The 18,652-nt window shown below is 43.2% G+C and overlaps 1 protein-coding gene across 1 annotated transcript in view; it reads right to left on the bottom strand.

Annotated features, from left to right (window-relative positions):
* The window catches only part of LOC126456621 (transmembrane protease serine 9-like), an 82,306-nt gene that overhangs the window by 50,145 nt on the left and 13,509 nt on the right, over nt 1-18,652 (bottom strand). Inside the window, exon 2 of the mRNA XM_050092365.1 lies at nt 8,128-8,351. Coding sequence (XP_049948322.1) covers nt 8,128-8,351 — 224 coding nt within the window. The remainder of the gene's footprint in view (nt 1-8,127; nt 8,352-18,652) is intronic.

An 18,652-nucleotide genomic window follows, 5' to 3' on the forward strand; every position in this document is an offset into this window, starting at 1 on the left:
TGTAGGTTCAATGTCTATATTTGCGATAAATGTCCGCGGTGCATCAAATAGGAGAACATCGGCAATGTCGAAATTTTGCAAGTCCATGAGGTCTGTCACGACAGTTGTTCAGTAGAGGAGCACGGAAACCACATACGTTGTTTGGACAGAAAACTTTTTTCAGAACCTTATTTCCATGGCTATATAACCTTACGTATAGATAGCCCCTGTCAGAAAAATCATAATCATAGCCAGATTCCTCTCGTACCTAAGACCAGTATCCCGAGATCTGATCTGTGTATGATCCGACCATCGTGAGAAAACACAGCAATGTTCCACAATGGTGCCAACCGTTAGAATCCGCTGAAACTCTAGCCGACCCCATGACCTTTAAAGAGGCGTCTTAACATAGAAAACGCCTTCCTTGGCAAGGGTTGCTCATAGGCAGAATAAGAAATCTCGGAGGAACGACAGGAATACATACTTTCTATGCCCCAGTTGGAAGAGCTTGCCCACTGCTTTTTTTAGCAGCTGGCAGAACACCTATTTGTTTGTCGGAAGTCTGCTTAGAATAATGGTCTCCGAGGTAATAAAACTGAAGAGCGCTCCCGTATCGCCTCATCTCTCTAGTTCGGACATCATCACTGGCTGCAGTTAAATGGCCTGCCCGGAAGGCATCATCGGTTGTGCATTTCGCTACAGGCACTTGCCCTCTAGAATCTAATTAGAGTTCTGCTTCTCATTGCCTTGGACAGAGACGCTAAATGACGCCCGCGGCAAGGCGCCACCAACTTAACATGACGCGAGTAACTGTTTCGGACGGTGTGTTGCAGCTGCTTGCTGGGTCCTACAGGCCACTTTTGACATCGTTATATCGTAAGAAGACATTTCAAAATCCATCCGCCCCATTCTAGCCTTGACTGAACACTCATGAGTGTAATGACGCTCTGGTTTATCACCAAAACTTTAGGTTCTAGGCAGCCGGCCGGTGTGGCCGAGCTGTTCTAGGCGCTTCAGTCTGGAACCCCGTGACCGCTACGATCGCAGGTTCGAATCCTGCCTCGGGCATGGATGTGTGTGATGTGCTTAGGTCTGTTAGGTTTAAGTAGTTCTAAGTTCTAGGGGACTGATGACCTCAGATGTTAAGTCCCATAGTGCTCAGAGCCATTTGAACCATTTAAGTTCGACGTAAACGAAAAACTGACCACCTCTCTCAAGACACTACACTCTTAGTAATTTACTAACGATGTTTGTTTCTCTTTAAATGCGAGTGTTCTACCTCAAGTTGTCGGCAGTGATTTTTTTGCTGCAATCACATTTTGTGAAGGTCGATGTTGGCAATGTTGAAGATTCTGGTGCTAATGTATGAATATTTAAATCATAACCTTTTCCTTTCCTTGTTATAAGATCTGACCGCCTCCTTTGTCTCTTAGTTACTCATTGTGGACCCTCTTCAGGTAGGGACGAATTCTTTGTATCATATTCAAAATTATTCATGCAAATAATTACGTAAAGATCGTAACTTACAGTAGTTTAAAATTCTGTACAGAGTGCTTAAAATTTTGTGAATGGTTTGATTTTTTTACAGTATATTCAGTAGTATTTATCCAAATACTACTTGAGAGGTTAAACTAGCATTTTGTTAAAACATTTTACAACATAGCAAACAGTTTCTGAACTCTACAAATTTCGTTTATGCCGCATATTCAAAAGTATTGTACAAAAATTAAGTAAAGAGTGTAACTGCCGTTGTTTCAAAACATTTACAGTATGCTGAAAAGTATTCAAATGCTCTGATTTTCTTCACCATATTGAAAATAATTTAACCAAATTTTCACAAAGCCGCAATCGTGTACGTTGAAAATTATAGTTCTGTACCGTAGGTGGTTTAAGGTACAATGGACCCTCAAATTAATTATTTTATACATCTCATTTATTGTACAATCAATGTCACGTCTCCCATGAAAGGCATGAAGACGTCATCAAGACTGAACTTGCTGAATGAGCATTCTGATTACTTCGACAAGTCTCGTCTTTCTGACATCCAGTACATTAAACTCTCTTCTCGCCGTAATACGATACGCATGACACATTGCAAAACACGCATGGGCACTATTACTTGACTAATTTACAGCTCGAAGTCCGCTTGTCGATAACAGTAAACAGTGTTATTCTCCTGTAAAATACTCGCCTCTCAGCACTCATTCTACACCCACAAATTTGCTCATAATTTGGATGCGCAGCATACTGTGGAAAAGAACTGGCAAAGGTGGATGCAAAATTCTCACTTTATGATGTTTTCAGCGCTATAGTAGTTCAATAGTTTTTGATGTAACAGCATTAAATACAGATCACATTAAAGGTTCTCATGTTTTAACCCAAAACGCTTTAGAGAAGGGTCTCCTTTACTTTCCATGTTTATATCTGATGTATGAAATCAAAGTCAGACATGTTTTTGAGAAAGTGGGTTGCTGTAGAAACATCCGTCTGACAACAATAAATTGCAAAAATAAATTAAAAACCTTTTCTGGAATTGAAGTTAGTAAACTGGAAACTAGATTTCAGCGCAGAACATTTAGATCAAGTCACTGAGTCTAGACATCTCGATTTATTTCTATCTATCAACCATGGTTGGCATAATGCACGACAGCCCCTTGATATAATTATTTTTGACTTGTAAGGTTATGTCTAAAACGCCTGAAAATACATCAGCAACACAAGAAACACAACACAAGAAATGTAATGTTTGCAAAAGTGTCATAATATTATTTTGTACACCTCTTCACCACACTTTGAAATCAATAACTGATAAACTGGTGAACAGCTGGATGGGTAAACAGGTACACAGATGAATGTGTGAATGGTAAATGAAGAGCAGTTAGCAGTAAACCACACACATTACCCATAACCTATTATCCATTAAACATTTACTGTTTAGCCTGTCGGAATGGCCGAGTGGTTCTAGGCGCTACAGTCTGGAACCGCGTGACCGCTACGGTCGCAGGTTCGAATCCTGCCTCGGGCATGGATGTGTGTGATGTCCTTAGGTCAGTTAGGTTTAAGTAGTTCTAAGTTCTAGGTGACTGATGACCTCAGAAGTTAAGTCCCATAGTGCTCACAAGGGAACCATTTGAACCATTTTTGATTAGTAACTAACAATTAGATTTGAAAAATAAACCATTCGCACGTACGCAGGTGCTATTTTATGTACGTTGGGTAATGCTTTTGAATACGGCACAAAATTTCATAGCTCTCAGATATTGCTGAGCACCTATAAAGTACTTTAAAATTGTGCAAGTTCCACACCTTAAGCCATTTTTTGGTTAAACGTGAGGAAAGAAATAATGTTCAGAGCGTTCAGATATTTTTGGGCATCCTGTAAATACGAGGGTCAATTACGTTTTAATGACTACTATTTTTTCTCCGTAAACAAAGTATTTTGAAGCGAAAAATTTGAATTCAGCGCTATTCCGCAAAGCTTCAGCTCCTGTCCTCTGCAAAAGTAACTTTTTGTATCAAAAGATGCCAGTCCCTTGCAAAATGGCCGACACTGATGTTCGTATTTGACAGTGTTTTGTGATAACATTCTTGAATGCAGAATTTGAAACGTCCATTCGCATTCATGAGAGACTGAAAAATGTGTGTGGTAATGCAATAGTGGAGACCAGCAATTTCAGACAGTGGGTTCGTTGCTGTGACGAAGCGGACGAAGATAATCAAAGACACAGTCATTGGAATGGCATCACAGGAACTCATCGTAGCAGAGAACGTCCTAACTATGCTTTCGCAGGGAGAGTTATGGCTGCAGTATTGTGTGATGCAGAGGGTGTAATTATGATCTTTTTTTCTTTTTTTGCGGCATAGATGCACAGTACATTCTGTTCAGTACCTCAGTAGCCTCAAACAGCATAAAACATGTCCTCAGCGAGTTCTCCCAACAAGAGTTACTGCGGATGTTCTTCTTCTGTATGACAATGCAACACCAGACACCAGTCGGCACACCACTGAAGACATTGTTCAGACTGGTTGGGAAGACTTGCCTCATTCCCCATACAGCCCTAATTAGGCACCATCAGACTTCCATCTGTTGTGTCCGCTAAGAGAAGCTCATCGCGGGACGTGGCTTTCAGGTCGAATTTGCTGAGTCCGTGAAAATATCCATGTGTCAATGGCTTCGGAAGTAGGACCCTGTGTTTTACCACACTGGAATAGAAGCTGAGTCAAAACTATGGAAATGGAGATTATATGGCAAAGTCGTAAGTTAATCGTCAGTGTTGTGGTTTGGAATCTATATACTTGCATTTCAGATTCTTGCTACACACTTTGTAGAATATTTTGATTCAATAAGCTGAAAAAATCCAAAGAGTTCACATGCATATAAGCTACTTTTAAATATTGCAAGTTACACACTTGACGTCACTTTTTGGATAAATATGGCGCAAAAACAATACTTAGAGCATTCGGAAGCTTTAGATCAGCCCATAAAATACTTTCAAATTCCGAAAATTCACACATTACGTTATTTCTGGACACACACACACACACACACACACACACACACACACACACACACACATATATATATATATATATATATATATATATATATATATATATATATATTTTAAGCTCCGATCGGTCGCGAAACGGAAACGACTATGAAAATCCGATAAAGCTTTGCACAGATGTGTTGGGTAGTGTCTCTAGTATAACCCCAGTTAGCATCACGTCGCTCTTCTCATTTCTGAGCTCGCAGTGAGTGCGTAAAGATGTCTAGAAAATAGTGTCTGCCGCCAAGTACGAGGGCCTGGTGAGAAATTTCGCCTGAAGCTATGCAGCTAACATTACATAACTGTCGTGCTGTTTCTTCTTCAAGATAATTCTCAGCCGCATTCTGCAGGGGCAATGAAGATGCTCCTGCATCGTTTTCAAATGGAAATGTGAGATTACCCAAAATACAGTCCGCAATTGTCTCCCCCTGAGTTTCATCTCTGGTCACATGAACCGCTGTCTTTGAAGACAACATTTTGACACAGACAACGAGGTGTAGGCCAGCGTGGAGAATTGGCGGAAACCACTGGCGGCTGCCTTCTATGATGAGGCTATTGAAAAGTTGGTACAACGCTATGACAAAAGTCTAAGTCAGAACGGCGACTACGTAGAGAAGTAGCTGAAAGGTGTAGCTAATTGTTACAAGTAAAACATTTCTGATGTTCACTGTGGTTTCAATTTGGCAATCAATCGGAGCTTACTTTCTGAACAGGCCTCAAATCCAAAGAGTTCACATGCATATAAGCTACTTTTAAATATTGCAAGTTACACACTTGACGTCACTTTTTGGGTAAATATGGCGCAAAAATAATACTTAGAGCATTCGGAAGCTTTAGATCAGCCCATAAAATACTTTCAAATACCGAAAATTCACACATTACGTTATTTCTGGACACACACACACACACACACACACACACACACACACACACACACACACACACATATATATATATATATATATTTGTGTGTGTGTGTGTGTGTGTGTGTGTGTGTGCACGCGTATGTGTGCACACATCCACGCTCACGTGTAGGTGCGGGTGTGTAGGTTAGTTTTATCAAATATCTTTGAATTTCACTTGAAGGTTATTGAAGCACATACAGCTTTGATCAAGACAACATTTTTAGTCGTCGTTTCAATACTACCTGCCCATGCCTCTCTGCTTGGTTTCTGAATAGCTTTTAGTGACGGGTTGCAGAAATGGACAATCTTCTTGATTTATGCACATGACAAATTCATTTCCATCTAAAACTAGCTGACAAGCACGGCATTGCCAGTGTGTTCATTTTGCCAATTTTCTATTAAAAACAAAAACAAAAACTGAGTTGTGTTTGCAGAGTAATAGAGAAAAAAATTTCATTACCACATATTCGTGAAAACACCTCTGAAATTATATAACAATCATACAAAGAATGAAGCACGCTATACAAATGTTTAAATACAGTATCCAAATTAATAAACATAGTATGTAAAATATAAGTTGTCTGTAATGTTTATTTAACATATAACTAGATTATAAACAATATTTCTAGTCACAATTCCAGTTACTGTAGGCTGGACACAGCTGCTTCACGTGTCTACAACACTTTTTGTAAACTTCTCTACGGCAACGCCTCTAGCTCTGCAGAAGGCATTCGTTTCGCGTACAACCGCTTGAACTTAGCACTTGAAAGTTGTCAAAGTGCTGCCAGGTGTCACGGATTTCCTTAAGTTGACTCGGCTGTGGGAGTGTCTTAGTAGTAAAGAAAAAGGGTATCAAAATTACGTGCTTGATGCGGCATTTTTTCACGCATCTTAGTATTTATGAAATCAAATCTCTTGAATTATGTGTAGCACAATGATATATTTGTATAGGTACATGCAGCGACATCTGTTGAAACTCTCTGCGTTGCGTGTTACGAATAGAGCTAGCAGCAACCCCCACTGATTGTTGCCTGACTGTAAGGGATATGTGTGGCAAGTTTGATTGACATTGGTCCAATAGTTTAGCAGGAGATGTGGAACATACACACATACATACACATAGACATCCACTTTCATAATATGTTAAGAACAACATATCCATTTTTTTCTTGGTTTTATAACGTAATGCCGATCCCTGCTCCATTGTATAAGCCATTCCCATCACTCGACGAGGGTTTTATGTTTCCACCCTGAAAAAGGTACTAAGGCCAAGCCTGGAAGTCTAGGGTCGCCTTCCACTACATGCTTGCTTCATTATCCTAGTTAACTGTTATTCATATTGTTGTTGTTATCGTCAGTCCAGAGACGGGTTTGATACACCTCTCTCTGCTACTCTATACATCTGTCTTCCTCATCTCCGAGTAACTACTTCAACATCCTTCTGAATCTGCTTAGTGTCTACCTCTACGATTTTTACTCCCCACGATTCTCTCCAGCACTAAATTGATGATCCCTTGGTGCCTCAGAACGTGTCCTACGAACCTATCCCTTCTTTTAGTCAGGTTTTGCCACAATTTCCTCTTCTCCCCAATTCCATTCATTACCTCCTCATTAGTTACGTGATCTACCCATCTAATTTTCAACATTCTTGTGTAGCACCACATTTCGAAACCTTCTTTTCTCTTCGTGTCGAAACTATTTATCGTCCATGTTTAACTTCCATACATGGCTACGCTCCACACAAATACTTTCAGAAATGACTTCCTGACACTTAAATCCATACTCGATGTTAACAAATTTCAGTTTCTTGAGAAGCGCTTTCCCTGCCATAGCCAGTATACATTTTATGTCCTCTCTACTTCGACCATCATAAGTTATTTTGCTCCCAAAATAGCAAAACCTCATCTACTACTTTAAGTGTCTCATCTCCTAATCAAATTCCCTCAACATCACCTGACTTCATTAAGAACTGATAAAAGACTGAAATATAAGAGAATGAGAATTTAAACAGATTGTAGCCCCTGAGAATGTCATACATACCTGTATCGTGTAATAAATGTATGACACTTATTGTGGAACCCAGCTGTAGTATTACAATTAATGTAACACCCTTGCATCCCCTAACTTGATAAGAAACATTCGAAACTCCATTATTCTTTTTATTTATTTTACTATTTTCGTTTATCTACCCATATCTGTAGAAGATTGCTACACGACCCTTTCTGAGAAAACGACAGTCAAAGTTTTCGGAGTAATTTATATGACTATTGGGTCACGATAAGCTCAGTTGAACTGTTGCCATAGTCGCTAGCGTCTCGGGATTTCACTGCAGAGATGGGTAGATAAACGAAAAGAGTAAAATAAATGAAAACAATCATGGGGTTTCGAATACGGGTCACTCAAGTGAAATCATGCGACGCTAGCGACTATGGCAACAGTTCAATTATCAGTCCGAAAACATTGGCAGTCGTTTTCTCAGAAAGGGTCGAGTATCTGTGGATAAGCTGGCTCCTCTTCCACTGAGCGAAGTTTCTCAGAAATCGGGTTGTGGCACTTGCCGTGTTCTAGGACATAAGGCGTAGGACGGACACTGAGAGAGACATGGAATTTGATCGATGCTAAACTACCGAGAGATCAACAAGAAACTTCAAAATAGCTATTGCATGAGATTTGACAGAGGAGTTTGAACTGACTTGGGTGATTTTCCCTTTATCTTTCCCCAGCCAGCCACGGTGCAGTTGAGACTGTACAAGATCTCCCCGGGGATGATGTCATCGGGCAGCGGCACGTAGGAGACCCGACGGCTCAACACCAGCTTCGACTGCAGCCGGATCAGCCCCAGGTCGTAGTCGAGGGTCATCTCGATTTTGAACATGGGGTGTACCACGAACAGATCGGGCCACCCCCGCTGCCCCACCTGCACATAAAGTGGTGGGCAGTCGCACGTCTTACTTCTGCTCTCTCGAATCACATTACAGTGTATTACTTGTAAACTATTTCACTTACGTGGAATTGTGAAACTGGTATAAGGACTGCAGCAAATTTAATGCAAAAGTGGTCATAAGTGCTTCGTTCATTTTACACTGAGGGATGGACATGAGACAGCGATATTCACATATACAGATCATGGTAGTATCGCGTACCCAAGGTATAAGGCGGCAATACATTGACGGAGGTGTCGCTTGTACTCAGGTGAGTCATGTGAAAAGGCTTCCGTCGTGATCATGGCCTCACGATGAGAATTAACAGACACTGAATAGGGAATAGCAGTTGGAGCTAGACGCATGTGACATTCCACTTCGGAAATCATTCTCTCTCTCTCTCTCTCTCTCTCTCTCTCTCTCTCTCTCACACATCTTTCGCCATCTGTCCCTGTCTTGGGCTATTTCCTTCCATTCCCCTTCAATACCTAGGCTCCTCAAATCGGCCTTCACATTGTCCTCCCATCTACGCCTCGGTCTCCCCACAGGACGTTTTCCCTCTAGGTGCCCTACCAGTACTCTGCGCGCTACCCTGCCCTCATCCATTCGAGCTACGTGACCCGCCCATCGCAGCCTACGTGATTTAATAATACTTATTATGTCAGGGCTTGAATAGAGTTCTTAAACCTCTTCGTTATGCAGTTTTCGCCACTCTCCGCTAATGTCATCCTTTCTGCTCCGACAATTTTCCTCAAAATTTTGTTTTCAAATACTCGAAACGGCTTTTCCTTTTACACAGGGACAGTCCAAGCTCACACCCATACAGCATAACTGGTAGAATACTAGTTTTGTGTATTCTAATCTTTAAATTCCTAGATAATATCAGTGATGAAAGTAATCTATTCTGTGAGAAGTAGCACGCCTTTCCCACCCGTAATATCTTCTTCAGTTCAGATTCAGTCTCATTTCTCGAAGTGATGTCCACGCCTAGATACTTAAGTGTGTTCACTTTTTCAAACTGCATGTCTCCAACTCTTAACATTTCCCGATCTACTGCTGTTGGCATTCTAGTAGTAACCAGGTACTTAGTTTTGTCTTCACTTACCCTTAGACCTACATCTTCACTAGCCTTGATTAACGCATTTGAATTTGCTGTTACAGATTCTTTACTATCGCTAATGATGTTTAGATCATCTGCATACCCTAATATCTTAATATTTTCATTTAACTCCACACCCTCTGAATTATCTGGTGCCATTCGTACAATATACTCTAGGACTAAATTAAAAGGTAGTGGAGACAGGGCATCTCCCTGCTTAACTCCGTTCTTTATTAAAAATTCTTCTGTCTCCAATTTCCGCACGAGTACTCTACCTTTTCTGTTTTTCAAGCTCGCTTCTATAAGTCTAACATACTTCTTTGGTATTCCAAGTTCCAAAAGAATTCTTCGGAAGTCACTAGGGAATTCAATATTTCGAAATCTACAGCGTCAAGAGTTCGCCGAGAATACCAAATTTCACTGATTAGCTCTCACGGCGGAGAAGGCAGTGGCCGACTGCCTTCGTTCAACGACCGAGAGCCGTGGCGTTTGAGTAGAGTTGTCAGTGCGAACAGAAAATCAACACTGCGTAAAATAACCACAGAAATCAGTGTGGGTCGTATGACAAACGTATCCGTTAGGGCAGTGGGGCGAAGGCTGGCTTTAATGAGCAATGACAGCAGGCGACCGAGACGAGTGCCTTTCCTAACAACACGCCATCGCCTGCAGCGCCTCTGCTGGGCTCCTGACCATACTAACTGGTCCCTATAAAACTGGAAAACAAGTGGCCTGATCAGATGAGTCCCGATTTCAGCTGACAACAGTCGATGGTAGGGTTCCAGTGTAGCACAGAGCAAACGAAACGAGTTGTCAAGCGGCCACTGTGCAAGTCAGTGGTTGCTCTGCAAGGGTGTTGGCTGTGATTACGTGGAATGGGCTGGTCCTCTGGTCCAATTGAACCGATCATTGACGGGAAATGTTTATGTTTCAATGAATTCGAAAGTAAAGTTCTATGTACTGACTTGGCAGAAAATCCTAAGAAATTTTGGTCTTATGTCAAAACAGTAGGTGGATCAAAACAAAATGTCCAGACACTCTGTGACCAAAATGGTACTGAAACAGATATCTTTTTCCAAAGCTGTTTCACAGAGGAAGACTGCACTGTAGTTCCTTCCCTAACCTGTCGTACAGATGACAAAATGGTAGATATCGAAATAGACGGCAGAGGGATAGAGAAACAATTATAATCGCTCAAAAGAGAAAAGGCCGCTGGACCTGATGGGATACCAGTTCGATTTTACACAGAGTACGCGAAGGAACTTTCCCCCCTTCTTGCAGTTGTGTACCGTAGGTCTCTAGAAGAGCGTAGCGTTCCAAAGGATTGGAAAAGGGTGCAGGTCATCCCCGTTTTCAAGAAGGGACGTCGAACAGATGTGTAGAACTATAGACCTAATCTCTAATGTCGATCAGTTGTAGAATTTTGGAACACGTATTATGTTCGAGTATAATGACTTTTCTGGAGACTAGAAATCTACTCTGCAGGAATCAGCATGGGTTTCGAAAGAGACGGTCGTGTGAAACCCAGCTCGCGCTATTCGTCCACGAGGCTCAGGTGGCCATAGACACGGGTTCACAGGTAGATCCCGTGTTTCTTGACTTCCACAAGGCGTTCGATACAGTTCCCCACAGTCGTTAAATGAAGAAACTAAGAGCATATGGACTATCAGACCAATTGTGTGATTGGATTGAAGAGTTCCTAGATAACAGAACGCAGCATGTCATTCTCAATTGAGAGAAGTCTTCCGAAGTAAGAGTGATTTCAGGTGTACCGCAGGTGAGTGTCATAGGACCGTTGCTATTCACAATATACATAAATGACCTTGTGGATGACATCGGAATTTCACTGAGGCTTTTTGCAGATGATGCTGTGGTGTATCGAGAGGTTGTAACAATGGAAAATTGTACTGAAATGCAGGAGGATCTGCAGCGAATTGACGCATGGTGCAGGGAATGGCAATTGAATCTCAATGTAGACAAGTGTAATGTGCTGCGAATACATAGAACGATAGATCCCTTATCATTTAGCTACAAAATAGCAGGTCAGCAAGTGGAAGCAGTTAATTCCATAAATTATCTGGGAGTACGCATTAGGAGTGATTTAAAATGGAATGATCATATAAAGTTGATCGTCGGTAAAGCAGATGCCAGACTGAGATTCATTGGAAGAATCCTAAGGAAATGCAATACGAAAACAAAGGAAGTAGGTTACAGTACGCTTGTTCGCCCACTTCTTGAATACTGCTCAGCAGTGTGGGATCCGTACCAGATAGGGTTGATAGAAGGGTTAGAGAAGATCCAACGGAGAGCAGCTCGCTTCGTTACAGGATCATTTAGTAATCGCGAAAGCGGTACAGAGATGATAGATAAACTCCAGTGGAAGACTGCAAGAGAGACGCTCAGTAGCTCGGTACGGGCTTTTGTTGAAGTTTCGAGAACATACCTTCACCGAGGAGTCAAGCAGTATATTGCTCCCTCCTACGTATATCTCGCGAAGAGACCATGAGGATAAAATCAGAGAGATTAGAGCCCACACAGAAGCATACCGACGATCCTTCTTTCCACGAACAATACGAGACTGCAACATAAGGGAGAACCGATAGAGGTACTTAGGGTACCCTCCGCCACGCACCATCAGATGGCTTGCGGAGTATGGATGTAGATGTAGATGTTTCACTACTTGGAGACTATGTTCATCAATTCATCGACTTTATGTTTCCAAACAATGACGACATGTTTATGGATGACAATGTATCCGTGAGCCACAATTGTTAGCGATTGGTCTGGAGAATACTTTGGACAGTTAGGGGGAAAGATTTGGCCAACCACCGAATATCTATTGAACACAATCGATAGGTCAGCTCGTGCACAAAATCCTACACCGGGAACACTTCCGTAATTGTGGACAGCTATAGAAGAACCAGGCTCAGTATTTCTGCAGGGAACTTCACAGGGCCGGCCGTTGTAACCAAGCGGTTCTAGGCGCTTCAGTCCGGAATTGCGCTGCTGCTACGGTCACGGGTTCGAATCCTGCCTTGCGCATGGACGTGTGTGTTAGGTTTAAGTATTTCTAAGTCTAGGGGACTGATGATCTCAGATGTTAAGTCTCATAGTGCATAGAGCCATTTGAACAATTTTTGAACTTCCAAGGACTTGTTGCGTCCCTTGCGCGTCGAGCTTCTGTAGTACGCCAGGCAAAAGGAGGTCCTACACGATATGAAGTACCCCATGACTTTTGTCACCTCTGTGTATTTATGACAGTGGTTCAGATTCTCTGCACAGCCTGAGTACCGATCTGCTCAGTCGATACAAGTGCAGAGGGCGATCCTGGTAGTGACTGGGAGCTCCTGTATCAGACGTGTCACGGAGCCCCTCAGGGGAACAGTAGGCAAGGCGGCAGGGAGTACCATTGTGCACTCGGTGCGTTTGTAGGAAAGGTCTCGTCCTCTATATAGAGGACGCTTTTTGGCCGGCTGTCGAATGGGTAAGTGCAACCGGCTTCAATTCTTGTCTTACATCGTTAGGAATGACGCCTATAGCTAGAGTTTTCAGGGCCTTTTCTGCTCTTAAATACACTACTGGCCATTAAAATTGCTACACCAAGAAGAAATGCAGATGATAAAATGGTATTCATTGGACAGATATATTATACTAGAACTGATTTATGATTACATTTTCACGCAATTTGGGTGCACAGATCCTGAGAAATCAGTACCTAAAACAACCACCTCTGGCCGTAATAACAGCCTTGATACGCCTGGGAATTGAGTCAAACTGAGCTTGGAAGGATTGTACAGGTACAGCTGCCCATGCAGCTTCAACACGATACCACAGTTCATCAAGAGTAGTGACTGGCGTATGAGGCGAGCCAGTTGCTGGGCCGCCATTGACCAGACGTTTTCAATTGGTGAGAGATCTGGAGAATGTGCTGGCCAGGGCAGCAGTCGAACATTTTCGGTATCCAGAAAGACCCGTACAGGACCTGCAACATGCGGTCGTGCATTATCCCATTATCCTGCTGAAATGTAGGGTTTCATAGGGATCGAATGAAGGGTAGAGCCACGGGTCGTAACACATCTGAAATGTAACGTCCACTGCTCAAAGTGCCGTCAATGCGAACAAGAGGTGACCGAGACGTGTAACCACTGGCACCCCATACCGTCACGCCGCGTGATACACCAGTATGGCGATGACGAATACACGCTTCCGATGTGCGTCCATCGCGATGTCGCCAGACACGGATGCGATCATCATGATGCTGTAGACAGAACCTGGATTCATCCGAAAAAAATGATGTTTTGCTATTCGTGCATCCAGGTTCGTCGTTGAGTACATCTTCGCAGGCGCTCCTGTCTGTGATGCAGCGTCACGGGTAACCGCAGCCATGGTCTCCGAGCTGATAGTCCATGCTGCTGCAAACGTCTTCGAACTGTTCGTGCAGATGGTTGTTATCTTGACTCAGGGATGGAGACGTGGCTGCACGATCCGTTACAGCCATGCGGATAAGATGCCTGTCATCTCGACTACTAGTGATACGAGGCCGTTGGAATCCAGCACGGCGTTCCGTATTACCCTCCTGAACCCACCGATTCCTTATTCTGCTAACAGTCATTGGATCTCGACCAACGCGAATAGCAATGTGGCGATACGATAAACCGCAATCGCGATAGGCTACAATCCGACCTTTATCAAGGTCGGAAACGTGATGGTACGCATTTCTCCTCCTTACACGAGGCATTACAACAACGTTTCACCAGGCAACGCCGGTCAACTGCTGTTTGTGTATGAGAAATCGGTTGGAAACTCTCCTCATGTCAGCACGCTGTAGGTGTCGCCACCGGCGCCAACCTTGTGTGAATGCTCTGAAAAGCTAATCATTTGCATATCACAGCATCTTCTTCCTGTCGTTTGAATTTCGCGTCTGTAGCACGTCATCTTCGTGGTGTAGCAATTCTAATGGCCAGTAGTGTATGTGCTTTATTCAGTAATAGGACGCATTTCGCCTCGTTAATGAATTGGGTTGGTGCATACTATCGTAGCGTTTATCCATATGTTTGATAATAAACGCAACAGATACTCATAACAGAGACTATAGCCATCAATAATGTATTCTCCTTCAGTTTTACAACAGTCTGCCAACGGTGGTGTGACTTTTCGATAACATGATTGTAGAAATCACGTGGTTTTGACGTGCAGAACACGTCGAGTCATGTTCGGAGCGCGTTTTCATGCGGAAAGGAAGTTCCTTGAAGGTTATTCGATGGGGAGCGGAAAATATGTAAATCTGAGGGCACAACATCCGCTGACAAAGTGATTGTGAGGTGAATTCCAAACCTAACTCCCGTACAGCGCTATTACAAATGATTGAAGCGATTTCATAAATTCACTGTAGCTCCATTCATTGACATATGGTCACGACACACTACAGATACGTAGAAAAACTCATAAAGTTTTGTTCGGCTGAAGCCGCACTTCAGGTTTCTGCCGCCAGAGCGCTAGAGAGCGCAGTGAGACAAAATGGCGACACGAGCCGAGAAAGCGTATGTCGTGCTTGAAATGCACTCACATCAGTCAGTGGCCGTGCGGTTAAAGGCGCTGCAGTCTGGAACCGCAAGACTGCTACGGTCGCAGGTTCGAATCCTGCCTCGGGCATGGATGTGTGTGATGTCCTTAGGTTAGTTAGGTTTAAGTAGTTCTAAGTTATAGGGGACTGATGACCACAGCTGTTAAGTCCCACAGTGCTCAGAGCCATTTGAAGCAACTAATGACCTCAGCAGTTGAGTCCCATAGTGCTCAGAGCCATTTGAACCATTTGAACATCAGTCAGCCATAACAGTGCAACGACACTTCAGGACGAAGTTCAACAAAGATCCACCAACTGCTAACTCCATTCGGCGATGGTATGCGCAGTTTAAAGCTTCTGGATGCCTCTGTAAGGGGAAATCAACGGGTCGCCCTGCAGTGAGCGAAGAAACGGTTGAACGCGTGCGGGCAAGTTTCACGCGTAGCCCGCGGAAGTCGACGAATAAAGCAAGCAGGGATCTAAACGTACCACAGCCGACAGTTTGGAAAATCTTACGGAAAAGGCTAAAGCAGAAGCCTTACCGTTTACAACTGCTACAAGCCCTGACACCCGATGACAAAGTCAAACGCTTTGAATTTTCGGCAACAGCTCATGGAAGAGGATGTGTTCAGTTCGAAACTTCTTTTCAGTGATGAAGCAACATTTTTTCTTAATGGTGAAGTGAACAGACACAATGTGCAAATCTGGGCGGTAGAGAATCCTCACGCATTCGTGCAGCAAATTCGCAATTCGCCAAAAGTTAACGTGTTTTGAGCAATCTCACGGTTTAAAGTTTACGGCCCCTTTTTTTCTGCCACAACTGGAGACCGACAGCGCCGACTTCATCTTTCAACAGGATGGTGCTCCACGGCACTTCCATCATGATGTTCGGCATTTCTTAAACAGGAGATTGGAAAACCGATGGATCGGTCATGGTGGAGATCATGATCAGCAATTCATGTCATGGCCTCCGCGCTCTCCCGACTTAACCCAATGCGATTTCTTTCTGTGGGGTTATGTGAAAGATTCAGTGTTTAAACCTCCTCTACCAAGAAACGTGCCAGAACTGCGATCTCGCATCAACGATGCTTTCGAACTCATTGATGGGGACATGCTGCGCCGAGTGTGGGAGGAACTTGATTATCGGCTGGATGTCTGCCGAATCACTAAAGGGACACATATCGAACATTTGTGAATGCCTAAAAAAACTTTTTGAGTTTTTGTATGTGTGTGCAAGGCATTGTGAAAATATCTCAAATAATAAAGTAATTGTAGAGCTGTGAAATCGCTTCAATCATTTGTAATAACCCTGTATAGTGTTTTCTGTCAATCTAGCTGAATGAGGGCGGTCATTATTGTGCGGTAGCATCACTCCACATAGTCTTCGTAGTCGTTCTTGGACTGCGTCTGCAAGACGTCTAACTTGTTGACAATAGATGTCAGTAATGATGGTTACACCTCGGGGGAGCAACTTACAGTGGCTGCTTTGTTTGGACTCATCGTTCCCTTTGTAAGAGGTCCATTACTAAGAAATTTATTGCTAGCGCACTCGAGCAGATGTAACTTCGATGGATTTCTCACGCGCTGCCTGCGATATGTATGCTACAATAGAATCGCAGACAAGAGAGAAGTGTTGGCAGCAGTAGTGGTAGAAGCTGGCACTTGGGCGGTTGCGGAGGCGGGTGGTGGAGAGCGATGGCGGTGACTGAGCGAAGGTAAAACCAAAATTCACTATTTATAGCTGCGCGTATATGTAATTTGTAACAACCGATTTTGTACTATTGTTATATCAAGTCCCATGTAAATGTTTTTAAAAAGCCTTTCAATAGTAATCTTTCTGCCTGAGTGGCCGTGCGGTTCTAGGCGCTACAGTCCGGAACCGCGTGACCGCTACGGTCGCAGGTTCGAATCCTGCCTCGGGCATGGATGTGTGTGATGTCCTTAGGTTAGTTAGGTTTAAGTAGTCCTAAGTTCTAGGGGACTGATGACCACAGCAGTTAAGTCCGATAGTGCTCAGAGCCATTTGATCCAATAATCTTTCTTATAAAAATAACTTTAGACAATCATTCACCTGAATTTAAAGATTTTACTAATTTATACTATCCATGGTGATCCCGATTATCGTAAAGAAAAATCAGTTGTTTCTTTTTATACATGACAAATCTAGCGGCCAGCATTGCACTGAGCTGTGCCAGAAAAATTTCTTATAGGAGCAGATATATACGCGTTATCTGGCGACTTCACTGAGGTAAGAATTTTCAATTTATTCAGTATGGGTTTTCAGGGCCATGACGCAGCACTAATGAAAATGTGACTCATATATAACCTTTCAGTAATTAAGTGACTGTGAATTTAAACTGGTAAATTTCGGACTTTTTTTTAAAAAACATTTACATGGGACTTGATATTCAATAGTACAAAGTCAGTTCTTACAAACTATATATGCGCGCAGCTATAAATAGTGATATTTGGCTTTACCTTATACTACATCGCTCAGGCATCGCCATCGCTCTCCACGATCGGCCTCCGCAACCAGCCGACAGCCAGCTTCTACCACTACTGCTGCCAACACTGCTCTCTGGACTGCGCTTATACAGGGTGTTACAAAAAGGGACGGCCAAACTTTCAGGAAACATTCCTCACACACAATTAAAGAAAATATGTTATGTGGACATGTGTCCGGAAACGCTTACTTTCCACGTTAGAGCTCATTTTATTACTTCCCTTCAAATCACATTAATCATGGAATGGAAACACACAGCAACAGAACGTACCAGCGTGACTTCAAACACTTTGTTACAGGAAATGTTCAAAATGTCCTCCGTTAGCGAGGATACATGCATCCACCCTTCGTCGCATGGAATCCCTGTTGCGCTGATGCAGCCCTGGAGAATGGCGTGTTGTATCACATCCGTCCACAATACGAGCACGAAGAGTCTCTACATTTGGTACCGGGGATGCGTAGACAAGAGCTTTCAAATGCCCCCATATATGAAACTCAAAAGGGTTGAGGTCAGGAGAGCTTGGAGGCCATGGAATTGGTCCGCCTCTACCAATCCATTGGTCACCGAATCTGTCGTTGAGAAGCGTACGAACACTTCGACTGAAATGTACAGGAGCTCCATCGTGCATGAACCACATGTGTCATACTTGTAAAGGCACATGTTCTAGCAACACGGGTAGAGTATCCCGTATCAAATAATGATAACGTGCTCCATTGAGCGTAGGTGGAAGAACATGGGGCCCAATCAAGACACCATCAACAATGACTGCCCAAACGTTCACAGAAAATCTGTGTTCATGACGTGATTGCACAATTGCGTGCGGATTCTCGTCAGCCCAGACATGTTGATCGTGAAAGTTTACAATTTGATCACGTTGGAATGAAGCCTCATCCGTAAAGAGAACATTTGCACTGAAATGAGGATTGACACGTTGTCGGATGAACCATTCGCAGAAGGGTACCTGTGGAGGCCAATCAGCTGCTGATAGTGCCTGCACACGCTGCACATGGTACGGAAACAACTGGTTCTCCATACAGTGACGTGGTCAACGTTACCTTGTACAGCAGCAACTTGTCTGACGCTGGCATTAGGGTTATCGTCAACTGCACGAAGAATTGCCTCGTCCATTGCAGG

This window comes from Schistocerca serialis, chromosome 2, assembly GCF_023864345.2.
Source record: "Schistocerca serialis cubense isolate TAMUIC-IGC-003099 chromosome 2, iqSchSeri2.2, whole genome shotgun sequence".
In the NCBI taxonomy this organism is placed as follows: Eukaryota; Metazoa; Arthropoda; class Insecta; order Orthoptera; family Acrididae; genus Schistocerca; species Schistocerca serialis.